Source organism: Ochotona curzoniae, unplaced genomic scaffold (genome assembly GCF_017591425.1).
Source record: "Ochotona curzoniae isolate NIBS_2020 unplaced genomic scaffold, NIBS_Ocur_1.0 scaffold_3208, whole genome shotgun sequence".
NCBI classification, from domain to species: Eukaryota; Metazoa; Chordata; class Mammalia; order Lagomorpha; family Ochotonidae; genus Ochotona; species Ochotona curzoniae.
In genome coordinates this window covers 37,013,657-37,040,713 of record NW_024467106.1, presented here as the reverse complement: position 1 = coordinate 37,040,713, position 27,057 = coordinate 37,013,657, and the positions used below count along the sequence as shown (strand labels likewise).

Sequence of the window (27,057 nt, the reverse complement as noted above, 5' to 3'; positions counted from 1 at the left end):
TGGATGACATGAACTGCTTTGCAAATTTTTAAATCTCTGACCCAACTAGGCACATTCCTTTAAAATGCACAGTCCCTTCTGTACAAGCCAAGTTTGATTTAGACTCTGTGGACCCTTGTCCCCTTTGCAACAGTTTATGAGCATTGCTGATTAAAATCTGTTTGTGGGTGGCACTGGCCTAGTGATTGGGAGGACAGTCGAACACCCACCCTATCCTGTGTTGGAATCCCTGGGTTCCTTGCTCCCCTCTGTGTCCTGACTTCAGCTTTCTGAAATCAGTGAGGATGGCTCCAATGACTGGGTTTCTGTCACATTCGGGTGAGACCTGGGTTGAGTACCCAGCTCTTCTGCTTAAGTCCCACCTGTGTTGGGTTGTGCCCTGGGGACCAAAAGAGGGAAGCTGTCTGTCGCAATTGCTGCTTCTGCTTTTCATTCTGTTTTGGGATGTTGGCTCAAGTCGGACTGGAGAGTCCAGCAACCAAAGTGCTCATGCCTAGACAAGAAGGAGGACTAGGAATGTCAGTGCAGTCACTTTCGGTTCCTATGTTTCAGTAAGGATGGGTGGGTGAAGAGCTCTTATGACCTAGCTACAAATGACGAGAAGGATCGCAATGACTGTTACCAATATACCTGAACATGTTGTACAAGCAGCCACATGACAGTACTGATTTAGAATTCCTGGATATAAATAATATATGCAAGTTGGAAATGAGATCTAAAATAGTATTAAAAATCTATATTTATGCAGGAACGTTATGTTCTCTCACTAGGAAAACATCAGCTTAAAAGCTGTTGTATTGCATAAGGGGGATTTGAAGTGTAGCAGTTTGTCAATCTTTTAAATATTCTGTTAGTAAACCTTGACATTTAATTCATAGCCTCCTTCACAAACCTGTATCAAAAGAATTCTGACAGAAGGAAGCTTGAAGATACGAAGCATCCAACAAAATGGGGAAATAGACAGTGTCAGAATCGCATCTGTGCTTACTGTTGTTGTGTGTATGCTATACATCCTAATGTGACGGGAAATTGCACGTAATAGCAGTAGAAGCTTCCTGCCACGGGGAGTAAGTTCGAACAGGAGTTACAAACTGTAAAACGTTACAGAGCAGTAGACTAACAAGATAACACAACCTGCTAGTTAGTACAGCAGGGACTCTGATTACCTAGAAAGGCAAAGTGTTCAAATAACACGTTCCTTTCCCTTTCATAGGCAGCCCACTGCTATACATTTCTTCTAGAAATGAACTGAGGTATCCTGAAAACTATCCGCTCAAACATCGCGAGAGCTATGGGATGGTACCAGGCGACAGTGCAAAGTTGACCAATCGGGAGACGGGAGCTGCGGCCCCGCCCCCGTTGCCGGGATACGCGACGGCGCGCGTCGACCTGTACCTAGGCCTCAGGCCTGGGGAAGCGGCGCGAGTGAACCCGGAGACGCGCGGGGAAACCGTGGGCGCGGCCGGCGTTGCTTCTGCCTTGGCTGCTGCCTCAGAGAGCGGTTGAAGCGGCCCGGAGCCGGGCAGCCGTCCTGCTTCCGCGCCGGGGGAGGTGAGAAACCCAGGTCTTATCCAGTCCTCCCGGGGCAGTTCTCTTATATTGGGGATGCCGGTGGCTCCAAACAAAACGAATTCGAACAATGGTTCTTGGCGGTTATTTTCGGGCCCTCAGAGGGTAGGGTACCCGTGAGTCTCAGATTGGAAAGATTTTAGTCAAAAGTAATGAATTTGTGTCCGTTGGGACTTAGTAACCCTCCACTTCACTTGGAAGTTTTCTTAGGCGAATAACAATGATAATTAGGCACTGGGTTTATATACCCTACCTATGATTTTTGCAGCCCTGCAAGGTGGGACTGCCTGCCACGTTTCTGTCTTGCAGTTGAGCAAATACATGCAGAGGGAGTAAGTTTAAACAACTGGTAACTGCCCTGATCTTCCCGTCCCTAAAGGCCAGGTCGCTCCTGGTTGTTGTCATAACCCCAGAGGGTGTATGACTAGGCTTGGATAACTCTGCAGTTAGTGCCTGACCTCCCCAAATTTCCTTAACCCATTTCGGACTGGTGTCTGCTTTCTGGGTGTTCCCGTATAGCTGTGGTCTGTGTGCACTGACATTTCTAGAACAGTTTTGGGCACTGTGCTCTTTTTCTCCATACTCTTTCTCCAGCTCATTATTTTCCTAAGTTTTCTACATGAACTACATTATGAAATGGCATTTTAAAATATTCTTATTAAAAGGCAGAGTTACACAGAGAAAAGAGAGAGCGAGCTTCCATCTGCTCATTCACTCCCCAGATGGTGGCAACTGCTGGGGCTGAGCTGAACTAGAGCCAAGAGCTTCCTCTGGGTCTCCCCTGTGGGTACAGGTGGACCCAGGACTTGAGCCACCCTCCCTTGCTTTCTCAGAGCAGAAGCAGGAAGCTGGATCAGAAGTGGAGTGAAGCAGAGCAGCTAGGATGCAGACCTGTGTGCATTATGGGATGCTGGCACCTCAGGTGGAGGCATGACCTATTACACCTTGGCACAGGTCCCAGACAGAACATTTTTTATGCCACAGGCCGGTCGACAAGGATGTTAAAAGTTATGTAAGCACAACTGAAATGAAAATTTAATGAAACAAGTTTACTCCTCCTATGTTTAGCAAACTTTCTTTTCCTACTGTGTATTAAAAGTATATTTATCATAACCTGTCATATTTTTTAAAACTTGGGAGGCCGTGACCCTCATTTGGAAGATAAGTTACTGTAAATTATTGGTAAAATTTTTATATAACATTCTGAATAGAAGAGTGAATTAGCAAGCTGGGAGATAAAGTGAATGAAGGAAATGGTTTAAAAGGAGATGTAGTGCTACTAAAAATGAGACAAGGGAGCAGCCATTTGCTGTAGCCGTGCACAGCTTCTGGGATGCCAGTATCCCAGATAGGAGTGGTTGAGTTGCTGTCCCTGTCTGTTCCTCTCGGTCTTGTGTCTCGGCCACCCAGATTGAGTTCTAGCTCCCACCTTTGGCCTGGCTCCTACCAGCTCTTTTAGGCTTTTGGGGGAAACTCTCTGTTTCTTAAACTTTCTGCCTTTCAAATATGATCAGTTAACTACTTTTTGTGAATATATGATGAAGGCCAGAGAATAGAGTAATTAAGATGTTTGAGATAAAGTGTTTGTAAGATGTTGAAAGGCTTCTGTCTGGCCATAGCTGTAAATACTGAAATGGAGTTGAAATATTTAGTAAAATTGAGGTCCGGAAATTGTGAGGTAGACTGTTAGTCATCCAGGGTAGTGGTGGGATTATAATAGAGACAGAGAACTGATTTATAAAAGACGTTTGTAAAGATGGAGGGCAGGTTGGACGTTCACTGGATAATAACTGCCAGGAAGTATCCGAAGAAATGTGGCTCCAGACCCTGTCTTTTTGTTTTTAAAGATTTATTTTATTTTTATTTGACAGAGAGAGAGAGAGAGAGAGAAGAAAAGGCAGAATGAAAGATCTTCTATCTGGTGATCATTCCCCAAGTGGCTGTGTCTGCTGAAGCTGAGCCAATTCCCTGGGTCTCTCACATGGGTGCAGGGTCCTAAGGACTTGAACCACCCTTCACTGTTTTCCCAAGCCACAAGCAGAAAGCTGGGCAGGAAGTGGAGCAGCTGGGACTAGAACCAGCATCTGAATGGGATACCAGCACTGCACGACAGAGGTTAGCCTGTTGAGCCACCCACTGGCCTTGAAGGAGTTGTATTTTGGCAAGAAAATAATACATAATCTCACAGTTGTTAATAGAGCATTAGTGTCAAAACTGAACAAAATAAAGGAGACTCAGCTTTATAGTAGTACCTACAATGGCAAATTTTTTCTTCCTTCTTTCCTTCCTTCCTTTCTCTTTCTTCTTTCACTCACTCTTCCTTTCTTTCTCTTTTCCCTTCTTTACTTTCCTCCTTGCAGATTTACAGAGAGAGGGAAAGACAGATCTTCATTGGCTGGTTTATTTCCCAGATGATCTCAATGCTTTGAACTGGACCAGTCTGAAGCTAGGAGCCAGGAGCTTCTGCCAGGTCTCCCGTGTGGGTGCAGGACCCCAAGCACTTGGACCATCCTTTATTGCTTTCCCAGGCAGGTTAGTAGGGAGCTGGATCAGAAGTGAAACAGCTGGGATTCAATCTAGCTCCCATATGGGATACTGGCACTGTTTGCCCACTACACAGCAGCATCAGTCCTGCAATTGCCATTTTCATGAAAAATCTGTGTGAATTAACTGAAGGAAGGGTGTGATGAGCTACTGCTGGTGTTTCTTGTAAATAAAGCAAAGGAAAAATTGAAGTATTTGTTGTTTTCAAACAGTGGATAAAGCGAGTGAACCATGGCAAGCAATCACAAACCGTCAACGTCTCGTCCTGTTTCTCGAGGTGGAATTGGGTTGCCAGGAAGGCCTCCTTCCGCAGTGCGACCCTCGTCAGGAAGTATTCGAGTGGCAACTGGAGTAAGTTGAAACCAAATCTGCTGAATTCTTGTACATATTTTCTGGTAGAAGTTATAAATCCTTTCTATAGTAAGAGATTCTGCCTTGCTGTTCCTTTATTTTGTAAACACATATATTTGTTATTTTGGAACACATCTGTAGGTATAAATGTGGGAGAATGTTTGGAAGACACTGTTGAGAAAAAAGAATACTGTTGAGGGACAGTCCTTGCTGATCCCCACATTTAAAGTAGCAGTAAGTAAGTTAAATGCAAAGTGTATTGGGCTAGAATCAAACAAAATAGAATAGAGTGGTAAAACATGTATATGTAAGCATATTGTTAAGGATTAAAATGCCTGCAGCATGGTTTGTTCAATAGAAGATTCCAGTAACTGATAATTTATTTAAAAATTCTATTTAGGGCCTGGTGTGGTAGCCTCGTGGTTAAAGTGCTCGCCTTGCATGTGCTGGGATCCCAACTGGGTGCCTGTTATAATCCCAGCAGCCCTGCTTCCCATCCAGCTCCCTGCTTGTGGCCTGGGGAAGCAGTCAAGGACAGCCCAAAGCCTTGGGACCCTGCACCCGTGTGGGAGACCTGGAAGAGGCTCTGGACTCCTGGCTTTGGATCAACTCAGCTCCAGCCACTATGGCCACTTGGGGAGTGAAACACCGACAGAAGATCTTCCTTTCTATCTCACCTCTTCTCTGTATATCTGTCTTTCTAGTAAAAATAAATAAAGGAGACAGATGGGTTCTGTCCACTACTAAAATGACTGTAGCTGCCAGGGCTGGATAGAACTAGAGCTGGGAGCCAGGAATGCAGTCCAAACCTTCGGGGGGTATGGACAGTGGCCAGCTCCTTGAGTCATCATTTACTGCCTCCCAGGATGCACATTAGCCAGGAGAAGAGCTGGGACTTGAACCCAGATATTTCCATAGGAAATAGGAGCATCCTAACTGGTATCTAACAGCAGTCCAAGAGTCTGCACCCAAATGGGATCTTGGACATGCAAGGCAAGGACTTTAGCTACTAGGCTACTGTGCTGGGCCCCAGAAGTCTACTGTTTAAAATTCTTTTTTATTCCCTCCGTCATAACTTCTATTACATTTCTAGGTAGTTTAGAAATGAAGTAATTTAGGCTTATTGTTCCTTCCATTTCCCACATTGGTTGATTGCTTTCTAGGGACCATGAAACTCACTCCCTGGGCCTGGGGACTCCTGCAAATGCTTTGGTTCTGGGAGGGTGGTGTGTGGCGATGGTGGGAGGTGTGGGGCCCAAGGCTTTCCTGCTGGCATGCTGTATGAGTGGACCAGGCTTGGGGACTTGTAATGTGATGGGTCTCTAGGCCAGCATGCCTGCTTGGGGGCCAGTTGGGGGATTTATGCGTGCCCTGGGGTTATGAGTTGGCAGACAGGACTCCAGGCCAGCATGCCATCCTGCCACAGGACCTGGCTGAAGATCCTATGTGCTTTTGGATGTAGGGCTCTGGGGAAGGGGAGTGATTGGATGTTGGGGAGGGGACAGGAGACCCCTGAGGGCATATGTTGCAGGTGACTAATGACTTCTGGGGGACTTCCACTAGTAAGGCCCTGTACTCCAGGTAAGTAGAGGGGCTAAGACTAAGCAGATTCAAGGAGGGAAATTGGAGGACCTTTCTGAGTCAGACCAATGTACCCACCCATGTGGGAGACCTGAGCTGTGCTAGTTAACATCTACCACTGCTCACCAGTACACACAAAAGCTAGGGCTTGGGGGCTTACTTGGTGGGACTAGATCGTAGTACCTGCCAGTGAGTATCAGAAAAGGGGATGGGTCACGTTAGGCTGGGCCATGACACTAACTAACTAGAGAAAACTGGGTTTTGGGGTAGATTCAATGGGGATATGTGAGCCCAGCCCTGTGGAAACTGCAGTATCTGCTGGTTAGCTTAAGAGCTGAGGGTGATGATGGGACAAGCTATGCATGACCATGGAACCGTCTGATACTCATGTGTACCTGGGTTGGGAACAGGCCGAGCTGATCCAACTGTAGCACCCATGGGCACACCCAAGAATGGAGTCTGGGGTGGGCCAGGTTACAGCATCTACCAGCACACACAAAAGCAAGATGGAAGCAGCTAGATTATGGCAGTTAAAGGCCTTGTACCCACTTGCATGTGTGGGATCTGAGTCTGGGAGTGGGCTTGGTTCAGGAAGTTGGGGAACTCTACTGGTGGGCTGTTGCTCCTGCCGGTGAGCACATGATTCAGGCCTGGGTGTTGGTCAGGCCAGGCAGGGCTGCTGCATTTGTTGGCGAGTATGTGAGTCGGCCCGGGAGGAACAGACAGGGCAGGGCAAGGATAAACCATAGCACACTGACAGCGTGCAGGAACCAGGATGGGCTGCAGGTCATGCTGGGCTAGGCTATCACTCCTACCAATTTGCATGGAAGGCAGGGATGGGGGCAGGTTGAGTAGAACTAGGCTGTAACACCCACCAGGCCAGGCCAGGCTGTAGCTTCCGATGATGGGAAAGGCTAAGATGGGATGGGCTGTGTTGGCTGTGTCAGAGCAACCACTGGCAGGCATGAAAACTGTGGTTGGGAGCAGGCCTGGTCTGGGAGCTAAGGGGATGCCCTTGCTGGGTTGTGTTTCAGACTGGTGAGCATGAGAACTGGAATGGGGGTGGTGATCCGGGTTGGTCATGAGTTCAGTATCCCTGGGCATGGGTCTGAGGTGTGCCAGACTAAACTAGACTCCAGCAGCCACTGGTGCTCATGAAAGCCAGGATAGGTGTAGAATGGGCTGGGCTAGGTCTTGGTACCTCTGAACCACATGAGAGTTGGGTCTTGGTAGGCCAGGCTGCAGTGTCCAACAGTAAGAGCAGGAATTGGTGTGGGCTTGTTGGGCAAGGCTGCTGCACCCTGCAGGACAGGAGTTGCGCCAATTCAGACTAGGCCAAAAACCCAACAGAGGGTGATGGACAGAACCTGTACTGGCTGCCACACGTGGGAGTCAGATTGGGAGTTACCTTTGGTGAGGTTTCTTTGGGGACCTCCCAGCCGGACCACTGGACTCAGGGAAAATCATAGGATCTGTAGTCTGAAGGGGAGTGTGTATGACAGATCAGGGCATCCTCAGTTGCTGAAGCCTGTGCGGTGGATGGCATGCTCAGATGCACATGCGGGATATGTAGTTCACTGAGGTCTGTAGAGGATGCCTAGTACCATGGCAGAGGATGGACGGCAGAACAAATTGGACAACTCTCCCGGCCAAACTTCTTGAAGTACTCTTGTAAATGTGGAGATTAATATAAGATGGACAGTGTTGTAAATCATGTGTCAGTAACCCACACCATTTAGGGAGAGTTGGGTAACATTTTTGAACTTATACTCCTAAGCGCAAAATTATCCTGCAAAAATACTTAGCATATTATTATTATTGTAGTGTCAAAAATCTAGACATAACAGCTGACCCTGAAACAGGTGAATCTTAAATGACACATCTGATTCTAAAATAGGCTATGAAAGTTCATTGAAAATTATTTTCAAATATATTTGAGGAAAATATACTTTCACAATTTTGAATCAAGTGAAAAAGCAGTGTGGTATCCCTTCAGTGTGTAAACATGCATTTATATGTACATGATAAAGAAATTAAATACAAAAGAATATAACAAGATGTCTGGCAGTTTCTTTGAAATTCACATATTGCTTTTGACTAACACAGAAGGAACCTAACTGCAAAATATAGAGAATTCCAGTTCCTGTGTTTATAAGCAGAAGAATATTTTGGAAGAAACAATTTTGTTGAAGTTACCTTTTGCTAAGGTTTTTAGATTTTTCTAGAGTTTCAGTTAATATCAGATTGTAATCAACAGAAATATTTTTGGAGTCTTTTATCTGGTACTAAGATCAGGTGTCTTATTTTACTAAGAATTGATGCTTGTCAATAAATGTATACTAAGAAAGTTAGTCTGACAGTTATTGGCCACCTACTGTTTGCCAGGCACTTTATCTGTCTAATGTTTGCAGTTTCAAAGTAGTAATGCTTGCTGTAAGGCATTCAAATGTCGGAGAAGTGTCAGAATTCCCTCCTATTTCAGGTATGACAGATGTCAGCTGTGTGATGTGTATGTTACAGATATTTTTTTCTATGCAGTTATGGACACATATGCATAGATAATTTCCAAAATCAAAGTAATACAGTATACATTCTGTTTATCTGTCCTTTTCTTTCTGTGATATATGGCTAATGCATTTCCATGTTTATACACATTAACCCATTCTTTCTAATGTGTGCAAATTTTTAATGATAGTATAAATGACAATTTCATTATTTTTAAAATCTTTTTTATTAGAAAGAAAGATTTACAAAGAGAAGGGACAGAAAGAAAGGTCTTCCATCTGCTAGTTCACTCCCCAGATGGTCACAATGGCAGGAGCTGAGCCGATCCAAAGTCAGGAACCAGGAGCTTCCTTCAGATCCCCCAACCCCTGGGGCACAGGATGCCAAGGAGCTGCATGGCAAGTGGGGCAGGCAGGCAGGACACAAACCAGCATCCGTGTAGGATTCTGGCAGTTGCAAGGTGGGACCTGCAATTTTTGTCTTCTTTAAGGTTTATTGATTTATTTGAAATAGTTACAAACAGGGAGAGAGAGTTCTTCAGTCCACTAGTTCACTGCCCAAGTGGCCACAGTGATCAGGTTCTGAACCAGGCTGGAACCAGTAATTAGGAATTTCACTTGGGTCTCCCACATGGCTGGCAGAGGCTCATCTGCCAGTGCCTTTCCAGGCCATCAGCAGGCAGCTGAATCGGAAGTGGAGCAGCAAGACAGGAGCTGAACCCCCTGGGGATGCTGATGTCATGAGTGGGGAATGGGGAAGCTGCATGGCGGCTCTGCCTACCACACCACTGTACGTAGTTTTATACTTCTATATATTGTTAGCTGCTAAGTGGAAAAAATAGTGTAGTTTATTAGAGTAGCTCTCACAATCTTTTTTTACATTCTGAATCTAATTAGAGGTTATTATTGTTATTATTTTAAAATTATTTTATTTTATTTTATTTTTATTTCATTTTATGACACAGTTTCTTTTTTTTTTTTTTTAAGATTTATTTTTATTATTTTTTCATTGGAAAGACGGATATACAGAGAGGAGAGACAGAGAGGAAGATCTTCCGTCTGATGATTCACTCCCCAAGTGAGCGCAATGGGCCGATACTATGCCGATCCGAAGCCAGGAGCCTCTTCCTGGTCTCCCACGCGGGTGCAGGTTCCCAAAGCTTTGGGCCGTCCTCGACTGCTTTCCCAGGCCACAGGCAGGGAGCTGGAAGGGAAGCGGGGCTGTCGGGATTAGAACTGGCGCCCATATGGGATCCCGGGCGTGCAAGGCGAGGACCTTTATCCACTTGCGCCACCGCGCCAGGCCCTATGACACAGTTTCATAGGCTGTGGGATTCCCTCAACCCCTCCCCATGCCCTCCCTCCATGTTGGATTCCTCCACATTCTTGCAGTAGTACAGTTCATATCCAGTCATGACTCTTTCATTGTGAGCATATACCATGGATAGAGTCCAGGCTCTTATTTGTCCAGATAAATTCAACAGTTTCCTTGGGAGACCATCCCAGGTCTGAAAGTAAAGCTGGCAGAATATCATCCCCAATTGTTGTTGATACTATTTTTTTTATTTTTATCGCAAAGTCAGATATACAAGAGGAGGAGAGACAGATCTTTCGTCCGATGATTCACTCCCCAAGTGAGTGCCACAGCCGGTGCTGCTCCGATCCAAAGCCAGGAGCCAGGAGCTCTTCCGGGTGTCCCATGCGGGCGCAGGGTCCCAAGGCTTTGGGCCGTCCTCAACTGCTTTCCCAGGCCATAAGCAGAAAGCTGGATGGGAAGCAGGGCTGCCAGGATTAGAATCAGTGCTCAAATGGGATCCCAGTGTGTTCAAGGCGAGGACTTTAGTTGTTAGGCCACTGCACTGGGCCCGAGACTATTAAAGTTATTCTTTTGATAACAATTTTATAATACCCTATCAATACAGCCTTCAGATTCTTAGATATTCTGAAATATAATTTGGTCATTGAGGAAGACATAAGTTATAGTAAAAATCCTTATTCCAGAAGTCTGGGCCCTTCCATTCACACCAGCCCTTTTCCAAAATAACTTGCAAATCTTCAGACACTGTACAATGAGCTCTCAGAATCTTGATTACATAAAGTGAAAATTATTTAGAAGTTTGTTCAGGCAGAGATTTGGCATTCTTCTTAAAGATCACTCCAGGATAATCCTAAATTCATTTGCATAAATAGCTGTTACTATTCGTTTGTCCAACACATTCTCTGGAATGGATACTACTGCTGGCCCACAGGCTCAGTAATTCCTGAGTAATTCTCAGAATCATGTAAGAACAATGCTATTAAGATTAAGGACCACCAGCTCTCAGAATTAAAAATAGTCAAAATAAATGCCAAAGCTTGTATCTAAGTCCTATTAAAAATTGTGCCTCACTTTTTGATGTGTTAGTGTGTTTTTGGTAGAGATGGGTGGAAAAGTAGAGAGGGGAGATAAGCAACAAAAGGAGAGGAGTATCTGGGACAGCTTCAGATCATCTTGTACTTTTCGGTGCCGTGTGAGCTGACAGGAATGGAGTCTTCTGCTGCCTCACGCCGCACTGAATTCTGCAGGTGCTTGGAGTAGAGAATCCTGCGGAGTAATAATCCAGATACTGCTGAATGATGAAAGCCCCTTCGTATTTACACGGTCATCTTGTGGAGTCATTCCTACTTTTTTTTTATATAGAAATTTCCTTTTTTTTCTGATTTGAAAGTAATATACAAATATACTCAGTGTAATAATGCTGAAAACACCAAATGATATAAAGGAGAAAGTAAGCATAAACTAAATTTTGTTATATGGTAATGACCGTTATTGTTTTTCATATTAGCCTTTACCATTTTTTGGTCTTACAAAAGGAATTTGAAGGGGCTGGCATTGTGGTTAAGCCTCCCCCTGCGGCACCGACATCCTGTATGAGTGCCGATTTAGGCTTTGGCTACCCCGTTATACTCTGTTTCCTTAATGTGCCTGGGAAAGTAATGGAAGATGGCTTAAATCTTTGGGCTCCAGCACCCCTGTAGAAGACGCAGAAAAAGCTCCTGGCTCCTGGTTCTCAACCAGCCCAGCTTCAGCTGCTGTGGCCATTGGAAGAGTAAACCAGCAGAGAAAGATCTCACTGTTTTCCCTCTCTGTAATTGTCTTTCAAATTAAAGTAAATCTTTTTAAAACATGGAATGATAAAAATTACTTTGTCAGTTATATTTTTTATGTGATACAACTTAGTAAAATTTTCCTGTGGAAGAGATTTGGTTCCATTCTGGTTTTGAGCTGTTGTAAATAATATGTAGAGTAGTCTAACTTAAATTTTAATTTTCATGGAATTTTAAGAGTTAAACAGAATTGATTATTTAATATTTTAGACAAATATTATTTTACAAATTGTGTAGAATTTTACTGTTTTCAAAACCTCTCTGAATTTCTGCAGTCGTAGTGATGTGGTGATTTTCCAGCTCACTGACAGTGGATTTTGCTGGTCTTTTAGATGCCGCCTGGAACAGCAAGATCAGCCTCCCGTGCTGGTCCCATAGGGGCTGGTGGAGTTCTGTCTTCTCAAATCAAGGTTGCTGATCGTCCTGTAACACAGCAAGGTTTGAGTGGAATGAAAACTGGAATGAAAGGTACCTATTTTAAGAAGGATGTTTTATATAAGAAAAGTATAGGACCGTGCTACCCAGTCAGATTATAGCATGTAATTCTTAATATTTGGTGCACAAAATTATTGTGAGGCTAAAACCAGAATTAATGTGAAAATATGTTGTGAACCGGAAAGTTAAATCCATATATGAGCTATTTTAGTATTAATTGTTCTGAATATAGAGTTCCATAACTGAAAGAAATCTTCAGGATACAAATTAGATTCTTAGTACTACATAGAAATATTCTGAAATATCCTTTAATAGGTTTCATGTCAAAGGGACACCATTGAATGTATGTGTATTTATAAGAAATGAACCAAGAAATGTTACTTTTTTCTTATAATACTGTATTGCAAATGTTTGAGGAAATTAGGCTAACACGTAGATTTATACTGAGTATCACTAAGCCTCTTCATGTGTGAAGAAGGCAGAACAATACATTACCTGTAATGATTCAAAACTGTGGGTGTTTACAAGCCCAAAACTCGAACTTTTTAATAATGTTTTATTTTCTCTGTTAATGACAATGTGAGGGATGAAGATATTCTGCTGGCAAAAAATTACCTATAAGGTATCATTAGCCTTCTGTCTCTGAGTATTCCTAATCCAGAATGAACCTAACACTTATTGTAAATATTATTGTACTCCTACAGACTGTTTTCCCCTTGTTAGTAGGCTCTAAGTAATGCAGTATGGTGATTATTTACATAGCATTTACATTGTATTCAATAGTATAAGTAATGTAGAAGTGATTCAAAGTATATAAGAAGAGCATAGGTTATGTGCAACTATTTTATACAATGGACTGGAGCATCAGCAGAGTCATCGCTGCAGGGAGTATAGAGCTGATCTGGGGCTCATCGTGTGCCATGCCCTTCAAGAGCCTTACATGTGAAAAATAATATCATCTAGTGCACTGCATCTTAAAAACCAACTGATTTTTTGGATGTGTTTACTTGACTATTATGCTACCATAGGAAAAGTTGAAATTAACTAGTCTAGTAACTTCATTCAACTAGTCTTCTTCCTACTTCTTTCCAATCTCATTTAAGAGAATTACCAATAGACTTCAAAATCCTATAGTAGAATTCTGCTTCCCCTGTGAGCTACTGTGTGCTGTGACTTGTTCCTTCCTTCCATAATAAGACATTCTCTCTCTCTCCTCAGCAAAAACCTTACAGGCAGTGTTCTCTGCCACCGCCCCTTACCTTTGCAGGGTACTTCATCACTTGTAAGGGTTGGGATATTTACCCGGAAATATTTCCTTAGTCCTTTTCTTCAGTCTTGTATTATCTTTACTGTCCTCCTGTATGATAGCCATTTGTCAGGTTTGATTACATAAATTTAAATTAAGTAAGAAAAAATGCTCCTCAGTAGCACCTATCAGGTTTTCTTTAATTTTTTTAAATTTATTTTTATTTTTTTTTATTGGAAAGGTGGATATACAGAGAGGAGAGACAGAGAGGAAGATCTTCCATCAGATGATTCACTCCCCAAGTGAGCGCAACGGCCGATGCTATGCCAGTCCAAAGCCAGGAGCCTCTTCTGGGTCTCCCACGTGGGTGCAGGGTCCCAAAACTTTGGGCTGTCCTCGACTGCTTTCCCGGGCCACAGGCAGGGAGCTGGAAGGGAAGCGGGGCTGTCGGGATTAGAACCGGCGCCCATATGGGATCCCGGGCGTGCAAGGCGAGGACTGTAACCACTTGCGCCACCGCGCCGGGCCCTATCATGTTTTCTTTAGCACCTGTCAGATTTGAAGTGCTCAGTTAATAGTTCCATGCAGTTATTTATTGAGCAGTGCTGACGTAGCTCATCACTGCAGCAGATTCCCTGTTCTCAGCGCCCGTGGATTCAGTTCCGTGTCCAGGCAGTCAGCCTGTGCTCGAGACAGTGCTGTTGTCTAGCAGCATCTTCCCATCTTTCTGGTCTTAATTGAGGCTTTCCTAATGACTAAAGATACTCATTCTCTTTTCCATTTTGATTATTTTTCTTGACTTATCGGGACATTTTTGCCAATTGTCTGTAAATTGTGGTATGTTGTTTTGATTATTCTTTCAGCTTGTCATTTCAGTGGCATTTTCAAACTGAATACTAACATTTCAAAATATTTTGTAGGTCCCCAGAGGCAGATTTTAGATAAATCTTATTATCTTGGACTTCTCAGGTATGTTAGATAAATATATCTTTTCTGTGCATGATTGTTAAGTTTTTAGTTATAGGAAGTTATTATGATGATATTAAGTCTTTTGATTTCTGCCTTATTTTGTATTTTAGTTTAATATTGGTTCATTTGACTATACTGCAGAATAGATGTAATAATACAGTTAGGCTGAGAATTTTAAGTTTGTACGTGTGAGTTGTTTGATTTCTCTTAAAATCTGATTGTGTTGCTGTAACAAAATATTTGAGACTGTGTCATTTAGAAATAATGGAAATTGGACCCAGCTCAATGGCTCAATGGCTAAATCCTCACAGTGTTAGCACTGGGATCCCACATGGGCCCTGGGTCGTGTCCTGGCATCTCTGCTTCCCATCCAGCTCCCTGCTTATGGCTGGGAAAGCAGTCAAGGATGGCCCAAAGACTTGGGATCCTGCACCTGTGTGGGAGACCAAGAGGGAGCTCCTGGCTTTTGGCTTTGGATCGGCTTTGCTTCACCTGTTGTGGCCATTTGGGGAGTGAACCAGTGGTTGGAAGATCTTTCTATCTTTCCTTCTTCCTGCAAATCTGATCTACCTTTCCAATAATAATTAATACAGCTTGAAAAATAGGCATTTATGTCTCATAATTTTGATGGCTAACAAATCCAAACTCAAGGTACTGGAAGATCCAGTGTTTGGTGAGGGCCTAATTCTCATGGATGGCTCTCTCTGTGTTGTGTCATGTGTTAGAAGAGCAAAAAAAAATTATCCTGTCTGTTATGGAAAAACCTCAAGTTCTAATCACATCCTAAAGGCCTGACCTGTTCATATTTTTTTTTCCAACTAAAATCCTTAAATACTTTATTTGAGAGGTAGGCAGAGAGAAAATCACTTCCCACATGCCTGCAGCTGCTGGAATGGCACAAACTAAAGTTAGCAGAGAACTCAGCCTGCATCCCTTTTCTGGGTGGCAGGGACACAACTGCTTGAGCTGTCCCTGCTGTCTGAGTGCACATCAACAGGAAGCTGAATCAGCAGCAGAGTTGGGACTCAGACACAGGCACTGCAATACTGAATGCAGGTGTCCCACCTGGCAAATGAACTGCTGCACTGGATACTTATGTCTTAATTTTATTAGGGGTTAAGTTTGAATATAAAGTTTGATAGGAACACAAAAGTTTAAGCAGTAGCATATTTGAGACTGGCATTTTGGCATCATGGGTTGAGCTGCATTCTGTAACACTGGTATCCCAGAAGGATGCTAGCCTGAAACTTCACTACTCCAATTCCAATCCAGCTGTCTGCTGATGTACTTGGGACAGCAGTGGGAGATGGCTTAAATGCTGGGGTTCCTGTACCTACGTGGGAAACCCAGAAGAAGCTCCAGGCTCATGGCTTCAGCCTGGCATAGTTGGGTAGTGTGGTCATTTGAGAAGTGAGTCAGTGTGGAAAAGATCTCTCTTTCTATAACTCTTTCAAAATAAGGGAAAAAAATCTGAGAATAAAAAGCCCCACCATATTTAAACTTTATTTTTAATGTAATGATAAAAATGATCTTTTATGCTTTTTCAACAATTCTGACATACATTATTCATGTCTTTGAAGTGTCACTAATTATATCTAATATCATGCTTATGCTTTAATCAGTGCAGAATTTTGTGTAAGTATGTATTTAGTTAATTGCTGCAAATGCAGCTTATTTTTAATCAGTTCATTAGCTTTGTTATAAGTTTCTAAGTATGTAGCTCTCAATTAAGGACTTTGTCATTCTCTGCCTCCCTTTCTCTGTCCAGATGTCCTACTGCCGCAGCTCCATTTTCTGTTTTACTTTTTCTTCTTGTGTTTTCTTTGTCTCTATTTCTTTTTGATTTAATTTATCCTTTCATCATGCCCTAAAAGCCCTGTTTTCTTAATTCATCTTAATTCTAGCTGTTTGTATAATCGTTTAACTTTGGAGCAGTAGTTCTCAAGGGGTTTGGTTGTGATTCCCTCCCCCTCCCCCCACCCCTGGAACACTTGCTCAATTCTATACACATTCCTGGTTGCTACAACTAGAGTTAACAGAGGCACTACTGGCATTCAGATGAAGGATTCTGCCAAAGCATCCTATAGTGGGAAAGGTAGTTTCCATCACAAAGGATCATTCACTATAAAGTGTCAATCATGTCATCATTCAGAAATTGCTCTATTAGGGATGACAGTTGAATATCTTTTTTTTTTTAAAGATTTATTTATTTTTATTAGAAAGTCAGATGTACAGAGAGGAGGAGAGGCAGAGAGGAAGATCTTCCATCCGATGATTCACTCTGGAAGTGACCGCAACGGCCAGTGCTGTGCCGATCCAGAGCCAGGAGCCAGGAACATCTTCCAGGTCCCCCAAACGGATGCAGGATCCCGAAGTATTGGGCTGTCCTTGACTGCTTTCCCAGGCCACAAGCAGGGAGCTGGATGGGAAGTGGAGCTGCCAGGATTAGAACTGGTGCTCATATGGGATCCTGGTGCGTTCAAGGCGAGGACTTTAGTTGTTAGGCCACGCTGCCAGGCCTGACAGTTGAATATCTACATGTGTCTATGGATAGTGCTGTTTGATGAGCCATCTGTTGTGGTTCTATTTCCTCATCTTTTTTTTTTTTTCTGATTTCCTTTTAGTTTTATTCCTTTACCAGTTCACTTCAATCCTGTCCATTTCCACAACTGTCTTTTTTTTTTTGTCTTTATTGATTACATTGTATTATGAGACATAGTTTTATAGGTACTAAGATTCCCCAATTTCCTCATTCTTTTTAAACATTTTTATTTCTTTTCATTTTTTAAGATAGACAGAAATCTTCCGTCTGCTTATTCATTCACAAGTTGCTGCCAATAGAGAGCACTAACTTGGCCAAAGCGAGGATCCTAGAACTCCATGCTGCTCTCCCACAGAAGGTGGCCCAGGCTGGAATAGCTAAGCCATTACCTTCTACCTGCAGGGTACACATGAGCAGGCCCAGGAGCTGGGACTCAGAGCAGGCACTCAAGCCTTCCTTTCAGTGTGTTCACTGCTCTACCCCATACCCGCCCACCTTCCTTCCTTTCTCCCTCTTTTTTTTTTTTTTTAAATTTCTCTTCTCTCTTTCATAGAAGATTTTTTTAAAAAATGTATTTGAAAGATAGACTGACAGATTGAGGGAGAGAGAGAGATCTTAATTTGCTGCTTCAATGTCCAGGTGGCTGTAATAGCCAGAGCAGGCCAGGCTGAAGCAAAGCGATTGGAATTCCATCCAGTTTTCCCATGTGGGTAGCAGGGACCCAAATTCTTGGGCCTTCATCTTCTGCTTTCTCAGATACTTAGCCAGGGGCTAGACTGAAAGTGGCAGAGTCAGAATTTGAAGAGGCACCCATACGTTCCCAGCTGTGCCTTATGCTGCTAAGCCATATGCTTGCACCCCCCCCCCCCAATCCTCTTAATGTTTAGAGAATGTATGTTTCTCATTATTTGAGTAGAACAGACTTGGGGTAGACTTCGCTTATAATTCAATGAGTCACTGAAACATTTTCTTACTTGAGTAAATTTCACAAGCTGTTAATATTTTTGTACATTTATGAAAAATGTAAGATTTAACTAGAAAGTTTTTCGGATTAGAAGTATTGGTGACTGTCCTATTTCCTTTTGATCAGAAGCAAAATAAGTGAACTTACAACTGAAATTAATAAACTTCAGAAAGAAATAGAAATGTACAACCAGGAGAACTCTGTGTATTTGTCTTATGAAAAGAGGTGAGTAGTTTTTCAATTAAAATATGCAAGACCGTTTTTTATTATTTATTTACAAAGTACTTCTCATTTGTTGTTGTCTATGAATAATATTGAATTCATAATGGCTGTAATGTTCACTTGTTTATGAATGTGCCTTTTGCTTGCAGAGCAGAGACATTGGCTGTTGAAATCAAAGAGTTTCAAGGACAACTAGCAGACTATAACATGGTATTTTTTCTTTTCTAGAGAATTTCTTTTGAATATTTTCATATTTTTACCACCTTGAAATATGTTTTAAATATAAAGTAATACATGAGTATATACCGATTGTGGGAGATTTTAACTAACAAAAGTGCAAAGAGTGAAGGGCCTTTTTCTCTCTTCCTTCTCTAGAAATAAAATGCGTTAGTAGATTGATAGGTACTCTTCTAACATTTAAAAACAGAAGATCTTCACTTAGCAATGTGAAACATACAGGTGCTTTTGTTCCTAACAATATTTAAAAAAATGATAATTAAAATAAAAAATCAGGAAGAAACTAACATTTATTGGGTAGTAATGTCATGGCTGTAGAATCCTGTTTTGCTTTGCAGTGACATGTTGTCAGCATCAGATTTTCAGAATGTAATGAGTTAGCATGCAGATTGCTTCCATGTGTATGTTTTATTCTAAGTAAAGTATTTGGAATATTCTGTAAAAATAGACTGTAATGTAAGAATAGTTCTACCAAGTATACGTCGTAACGTGGCCTTTCAGAACCAACAATCCCCGTAGTGATGGTGATAATTATTGCCATCTTTGGGTGATATTGGCCTCATAAAAATGGCTAGGGTCTATATTTTCTACCTGTTCCTTGGGTGTTTTATGCAGCAGTCATGTCTGGATTTAATCAAAGTGGTAAACTTTTTAATCTCACTCCTCTTATTAAGAGATATTGTTATAAGAAGGAAGTAACATTCTACCGTAATATTGAGCTAAATTAAGATATAGCTGTCTCATATTGTTGTATTATACTTATCAATGGAATTTTGCTAGTTGTATATTGACATTCTAAATTATCCTGAGCCGTACAATCCATAACAAACACTTTGCAGTATGAAACATTCAGTAAGGCTAATTTAATAAGTGATATTTTGTCTAAATTTGAGAAAAACAGTTTTCATAGAATTTGCAGTGACATTTAAAAGGAATTTTTAGTTATAGAATGCATGAAGTACATTAGTTAACATGAAAATGATACTAATATGTAAAATCTGCTGTTTGTAAGTTTAATGAACTCATCCCCAATACCAAGGAGGCACTTAGTAGGTATTGACAGAAGTATGATTAACATTCAAGTAAATGTTAGATCTTGTTAGCGTTTATCTATAATTGTGGAAATTCAATGTGTTAATACATACGTCAGGCTCTGAACATGTTTTGGCACATAATAAATGCTTTGTTAGCTACTGCCCAACATTTGGAAGCAGGCTTACCAGTGCTCTGGCTATGTTTTGTTGTTTTTTTTTTTCCTTGATTTTTGGAAGATGAAGAAAAATTTTATTTTCCTTAGTGTACTTGTAAATACAACATCTTAGTGTAAATTTGTAAATCTGTTAATATTATTCTTCCCTGGAAAAGAGAGTAAGCCAGATAATCCAAAAACTTGGTTTTGTAGAGCCCTCTTTATAAGCTCAGCTATCATTCCAGAGCAGGTAAAATGCTACGAAACACCTGAAGAAATGGTTAATTATTGCTCACTTTTCTGCTGTAAAAAAGTAGCTTACATATTTTCATATGTGTAGTATGTGTTTACTTAAAATTAGTTCAATATTTGTTTTTATCCTGGAAGATATTATACTTACAAGTACTAAAATTACTACTCCTAGCTTATCAGATTGAATGCTTATGTTATGAATTATGGAGAACATTTACAAAGAGTAGTATGTTTATATATTTTTTTTGTTTTTTTGTTTTTAGTTGGTAGATAAACTTAACACCAATACTGAAATGGAAGAAGTAATGAGTGATTACAACATGGTAAGAAAATGTATGAAAATAAGCAATAGATCTATTATATAAATGGTAACAACGCATTTATATTTAAAAACAATTTGATAAGACTTTATGACACACAGCAATGGATATTACTGTGATCTTAAGTAACACTATTATATTGTGCTTGCTTAGCTGCTATTTGAAAATTTGTTCCAGTTGGTATTAATCTCTTGATTAATACTTAAGCTGCTGTCTACAAAGCTATGTTTGAATTGATTCTTACCTTTCTCATTGTTTGGAGAATACCATCTAGATTTCTTTTTATGTAGTTAAACTTAAGTTTGCCAAAACGGAGCTAAATATTTGATAGAAATAAGTGACACTTTTACATAACTTTTGTAGCAAGATGAGAAAAAAAATAGATATGATGCCATGCATAAAGCTGATTTTGCTAGGTAAATGAGAATATGTATGTAACTCTTAGCTTAATTTGAAAGAAAACGGTGAAACATTTTTTAGCTTGTTTTGATTTAGATAGCTTATTTGGAATGAAAATAACATAAAATTTATTTATATGATTGAAAATATTCTGAGAAACCATATAAAATATCTCTTCTAAAATCATGATAATTTAATGTGTTATAACTAGCTTTACAATATAGGAGAATTCTAAGCTTTAAAACTGTATTATGTATTTGGTCAGTTGTTTGAAATTGTTCTATACTGAAGATTGGATATGCATAGGTAGAATCAAGTACTCATGTAAAATCCTGAGTGGTTTGAAAATTAAATTTGTGATGGTTTTCAGTTTAGCAAAGTACTAAGCAAATATCTAATAAATTCTTAAGTTTCTATACATTTATACTTAATTTTGCCAGATCACTAAAGGACATTAAATTCTTTTCCTGTGAGATTTTGATCCCTATAAAAAGATTTTCTTTTTGTTAGTGATGATGTTTGTTAAAGGAAGCAACTGTATGTTTTTTCATAAACTTTTTGTATAGCATGAAGATTGATTACTTATTTGAATCCCCTTTCATTTGCTTCATATCTAGAATAACCTTTAAAGGAAGAATTGGATTAATGTTTCTTTTTTTAAAACACTAACTTGTTAACTGTTTATTCAGCTTAAAGCTCAAAATGACCGAGAAACACAAAGCATGGATATCATATTTACTGAAAGACAAGCGTAAGTTCAACCTGTTTTAATATCAAACTGATTTATCAGTGAACCTTTTTAGGTGGCTTAACTTGTAAGTTATTTATTACCTTATACATTTTTTGTAATGCTTTTCATGTTGCTTTTTTTTTAAATGCTTGTAATAGAGTTTATTGTTATGTATGTTATCTCCATTTACCACTAAAATGCTAAATTTTGTTCAATTACTACATAGATGATATAAAAACATGATTTCAGCTTCTAACAGAAGAACTTAAAACCTAAGATAAATAGGGATATCTTTTTAGCTACCAGTTTTTACTTGAGGCTTTAACTTTTTTTAAAAATTATTATTAATTACATTGTATTGTGTGACAGTTTTATAGGTACTGGGATTCCCCCCACCTCTCCCCTAACCCTCCTCCCATGGTGGATTCCTCCACCTTGTTGCGTCGCCACATTTCAAGTTCAGTTGAGATTTTTTCATTGCAAGCATATACCAAGCATAGAGTCCAGCATCTTATTGTCCAGATCAGTTCAACGGCTTCTTGAGGAGACCTTCTTTGGTCCCCGTTCAGCTTGTGGTTGCAATTGCTAGGTTGGTTCTGTCTTGAGCCTTGACTTCCACTGGAATCAATGGGTGTTGTAGTCCATCCTGGTTCTGCTCGTCACGTACTCGGCCATCGCACCAACCACTGGGAGCTGTAGCCTAGTGGGAGCGATCCCCAGTAACCCCCACCTGGCCCGCCCCTACCCTGATTTGCCAGCATGTGTAGCAGCCTAGTTCAATCTGCCCCATATCCCATTGGACTCTCGTAAATGTCGAGGGGTATTGGAGCTTAGTTCCATCCAACCAGCTCTCATGGATGTTGTTGAGTGCCTCTCTGTCTAGTCATCCCAGCCCTTGAGGCTTTAACTTTAAATTATGATGTTTTGGTCTCAGTCCAATGAAACATGCATTATTAGACTATAGGGTATTTACATTATTTTACTGATATTTATATTTATTATATTAGTAACCTATATCAAATATAGGTCATATGTCATCTTTATATGTAAATATAGGTATAAATACCAATACTCTGACTTTGATGATAAAGTAACCATAGTGGTGGAAGTAATGCTGGTTACCAAGGTGAGAAGTAGATGTGATAGTTATAATAATTGTTGAACAACTTTTTACCTTAATCAAATGCCATCTGTGGCAGTGCACCCTTAGAAGATGAGCTATTTTATATATACTTAGATTTGCATTCTGTACCAGAAATTGTCTCTGAACATTTATGATTTCTTTGGGAACATGAATAGTAATTAACCAAAATTGCCAAAATATGGTAATACCAAGAAACTGCTATTTGTATAAATAGTGTCTGTTTGAAAATACTAAGATGCTAAAATATTTGAAAGATAAAATGAAGTCTATGGCCCCTTATCTATCATTTGATGCAGGTAAAAAATGCTTACTTGGTAATACTAATGGACTCTCCTATTACAAAGAAATTTCCATTCATGGTGACCAGATTCTTACTTGAAAACTTTTTTTCCTGTTTTTAAACCATTTAGCAAATAACCATCAATTATTATGTAGAAATACTCTCCTTAAAAAGTAGGAGATGTATGAGGTACGACTTTCTAAATACCTTGAAGAGTTTAGAAGATTTAAGGCCCATTTCTTTTTTTCCTCACAGTTCTATAATATCCACTTAAGATTTATAAGTGTTATAGTTATGTGTTTTATAGATACTTCATACAAAAATGTAATTCCCAGATTATGAATTGAAGCTTGTTAAAATCTTGTGTTCATTTCATTTGACTAAAGAAAAAATTCATTTCTTTTTTTAAAGATTCATTTTATTTTTCTTAGAAGCCAGAGTTACAGAGAGACAATGGGAGAGACAGATAGCAAGGGATGTTTTCCATCCACTGGTTTACTCCTCAAATGGCTGCAACAGCCAGAGCTGGGCCGTTCAAAGGTGGGGGCCAGGAGCTTCTTCTGGATCTCCTGTGGGTGCAAGGTTCCCAGGCATTGGGCCATCCTCCACTGCTTTTCCAGGCCATGAGTAGAGGGGAGCTGAATTAGAAGTGGAGTGTCTAGGACAGGAACTGGTGCTCATATTGGATGCTGGCACCACAGGCAGAGCATTAGCTAGCTATGCCAACACACTGGGTACAGGAAAAAACTTTAAAACATGTAAATTTTCCTTAGAGTGTAACTTAGCAATTTCAAAACTATATGTACAATTTGTAGTTAAAGCTGAGTGAAATAGGCCTGCTGTCACTTAGGCAGAAATTTACATTAAGAACAGAAGTATTTAAAATGAAATTTATGGGCCCAGCGGCGTGGCCTAGTGGCTAAAGTCCTTGCCTTGAACACACCGGGATCCCATGTGGGCACCGGTTCTAATCCCGGCAGCTCTACTTCCTATCCAGTTCCCTGCTTGTGGCCTGGGAAAGCGGTCAAGGATGGCACAAGGCTTTGGAACCCTGTGCCCACGTGGGAGACCCGGAACAGGTTCCTTGTTCCTGGCTTCAGGTCGGCGCAGCACCGGCTGTTGCACTCACTTGGGGAGTGAATCATCAGATGGAGGATATTCCTCTTTGTCTCTCTTCCTCTCTGTATATGTGACTTTGTAACAAAAATAGAATAAATCTTAAAAAGAAAAAAGAAATTTATTTTATAGATAGCTAAGAGACAAATTTATGTCTTATATTAAACAGATGGCTAGTATCTCAATAATTCAAGGAACTTAAACTTGACTGTATATTCAAAGTGATTAGGAAATAACACGTTTTAGAAAGACTGGTGGAAAAAGTTTCTGTTTTCACTCTTTCAGTACTATCCTCTAGTATGATGCAGTCACCTGGTTAAATATGGAAAACCTATTCACAGAAAGTTGGTTGTAGTATACTTTTTTTTTCACTTTGAAAAATCGCTTGTGTGGAGACATAGTGGAAGGAGAGAGGGGGGATTTATCATCTGTGAGCTCACTGCTGCAATACCCACAGCAGCCAAGGCTGGGCCCAGCTGAAGTGAAGAGCTTGCATCTCAGTCCTGCGTTCCACATGGGTGGCAGGTATCCAGGTACTGGGGCCATCATTGCCTACCCGGGTGCATGGTAGTGGTTAAACTGAAATTAGAATTGGAGTCAGGACTCAAACCCACTCACTTTTTTTTTTTTTAGTTATTTTTTGTTACAATTTAGTTGGTGCTGAGTTCTCCCTTCCTCCTCCTCCAAGCTTCCTCCCCTCCCCTCTGGTCTCCCCTCCATTTTCACAATGTGTGTCTTTAGTGAAATTTCCCAAGTCCATCATGCTGCTGTTGGAGTGTCTCCCAACCATGTAGGAGACTCCAACATTTGCTTGTGAGTTCATTCTTGTATTCTGAGGCCCTAATGGAGGTACAATGAGGATTAGGTCTTCATTATGTGCAGTACCAATAACAGTGATAAAGGGGACATTGACCATCTCAGGTGATTATAAACGACCAGCTTCTTAGGGATGGTTGATTAATGAATTACATCATAAGATCTCATTACAGAAGGTACAGGTAAGTATGAAGTGACATAGAGTAACAATCACATATAATATCCCTAGATTTGACATCATATTATATTAGAGCAGACATATGATATCTGACCTTTTGGGATTGGCTCATTTTCCTTAGCATAATGGTCTCTAGTTTGGCCCATTTGGCCACAAAGTATTTCATTTTTTTTAATAGCTGAGTAGTATCTTAGTGTAGATGAATCGGTATACATTCTTGATATCACTTCAGTAATATTTAGAAACTTGTCTTCATTTTTCACATACTAGTTTGAAAATAAAATAAATCTTCCAATTCTGATGTCTATATTAGTCAAAATCAGTTGTTAATTGAAACAACTGTTGTAATTTTATACTCATTTATTTTCTTTATTTAGGCAGATAATTATTGAGTAGCCAATATTAAATGATCAGAGGTTCTTGAATATTAAGATATTAGATGTCATGTTTACTCATTTGTATTTCATTTTGTAATACTTCTCAATTACCACTTTTTAAAAATTGTTTCCTTTAATTAAAAACATATTTCTTACAATGGAGCAAGTATGCATTTTTATTAAGTTCTGCTTCACGTGCTAAACATTTGAACTGGCATTTGGACTGAATTTAACTTATATAGCTTGCATACTTATTTTCCTTGAAAGCAGGAGACAGAGGCAGAGAGATCTTCTGTGTACAGATTCACCCTGTGGATGCTCACAGTAGCTAGAGCAAGGCTGGGTCAAAGCCAAGAGTGTAAGGGTTAATCCAGGTCTCTCACCTGGGAGCACAGACCTGTTTGAGCCAGCAGCCACTGTCTTCCAGAATGCATGAATAGGAGGCTGGAATCTGATGTGGAGCTGGGACTTGAGCCCAGGTATTCCAGTATGGAAAACGCATGTCCTAAGTGGCCTTACAGCTGCTGCACTGATGACTGCTCTTGCAGAACCTTTAAGATGACTGTTCTGCAGATTATGGCATAGATATGCAATATGCTTGGTGACTCTTTTTAAAGAAATTGTCAAGTACATGCATACTTTGAAAATTGTTATCATCAGGATAATTAACATACATTAAAATGCCATATCCAAATGTACGTCTCCCAGCTTTGGTCAGTTCCCACCAAAACCTGCTCATCCACAGCTGTGGCAGCTAGTCTCCTCTGTGTATTTAGATGAAGAAAATCCCATGTTATTTCACCTATAAAAATGTCAGTGTTTCAGTGATGTGTTCATCTTTAAAGATACAAAAACATCTACTTTCCTCATAGAAAATAAAAGTTAGTAGATTTTGCTAGAGTTTTTTGATATCACTGTAGGTAGTAATGTTATTACAATTGGAATAGCTACCAGTTGATTACAAGGAACAGCAAATAATTCACTTTAGATAGTCCCTATTATTGTCAAAGTCATTGTTTCCTGCTGTTTCTTGGACTATTATTGTGCTATGTACTCTTATTAAATATAACTCAAAATATTCTGTTGTACAGTAACTAAAGCGTCTTAGCGCGTTAATCTTGAATGATCACAGAGCAATTTAGTTTGGAATCTTGTTTCTTTTTAGTTGAACCTGGTGGTTCTTGTGGTAGTTTGACCATAAATCTTTTTCTTTATGTGCTTAATATCTCACTAGAAATCAGCATTACCAAAAACAATTCAGCAAACATTGCTTCACCTACTGAGTCTCTAACAGCTTTCCATGTGGACCACCTGAAGATTCTAAGCTCCAGAACAGATGCATTCCAATAAAATTTCCCAGAGAAAGGAAGAAATACGTATTTTTAGAAACAAGACCTTTGGATAGTTGCGATGCGCAGTTTGGAAGCCAACTGATATTAAATTATAGTGGTGGTGCCTTATGATGACAGTGCATATCAACATAACTAGGAATTAATCTACTGAAAGATTTTGGTTCAACACTTTTCCTGTGCTTTGAATTGCCAATACAATTTTTTTGAAGATTTATTTTATTTTCATTGAAAAGTCAGATATACAGAAAGAGGAGGAGAGACAAACAGGAAGATTTTCTGTCCGATGATTCACTCCCCCAGGGCCACAACAGCCGGAGCTGAGCTGATCCGAAGCCAGGAGCCTCTTCCAGGTCTCCCATGAAGGTGCAAGGACCCAAGGCCTTGGACCATTCTCAACTGCTTTCCCAGGCCACAGGCAGAGAGCTGGATGGGAAGTGGGGCTGCTGGGATTAGAACCCAGCACCCATATGGGATCCATATGGGATCCCAGCGTGTGTAAAATGAGGACTTTAGCCGCTAGGCTACTGTGCTGGCCCGTAATTCATGACAAATTCAATTCCATGAATTTTCTGTGTGAACAATCTTACATAGTG

The 27,057-nt window shown here is 40.4% G+C and overlaps 1 protein-coding gene across 1 annotated transcript in view; it reads left to right on the top strand.

The window, feature by feature from the left end:
• The first annotated feature begins 1,445 nt into the window (after positions 1–1,445).
• Positions 1,446–27,057, top strand: part of IFT74 (intraflagellar transport 74) — a 68,817-nt gene continuing 43,205 nt past the window's right edge. The window contains exons 1-8 of the mRNA XM_040963092.1: positions 1,446–1,551; positions 4,326–4,464; positions 12,029–12,164; positions 14,298–14,346; positions 17,979–18,077; positions 18,224–18,284; positions 20,016–20,075; positions 21,161–21,222. Coding sequence (XP_040819026.1) covers positions 4,345–4,464; positions 12,029–12,164; positions 14,298–14,346; positions 17,979–18,077; positions 18,224–18,284; positions 20,016–20,075; positions 21,161–21,222 — 587 coding nt within the window. The 5' untranslated portion in view covers positions 1,446–1,551; positions 4,326–4,344. The remainder of the gene's footprint in view (positions 1,552–4,325; positions 4,465–12,028; positions 12,165–14,297; positions 14,347–17,978; positions 18,078–18,223; positions 18,285–20,015; positions 20,076–21,160; positions 21,223–27,057) is intronic.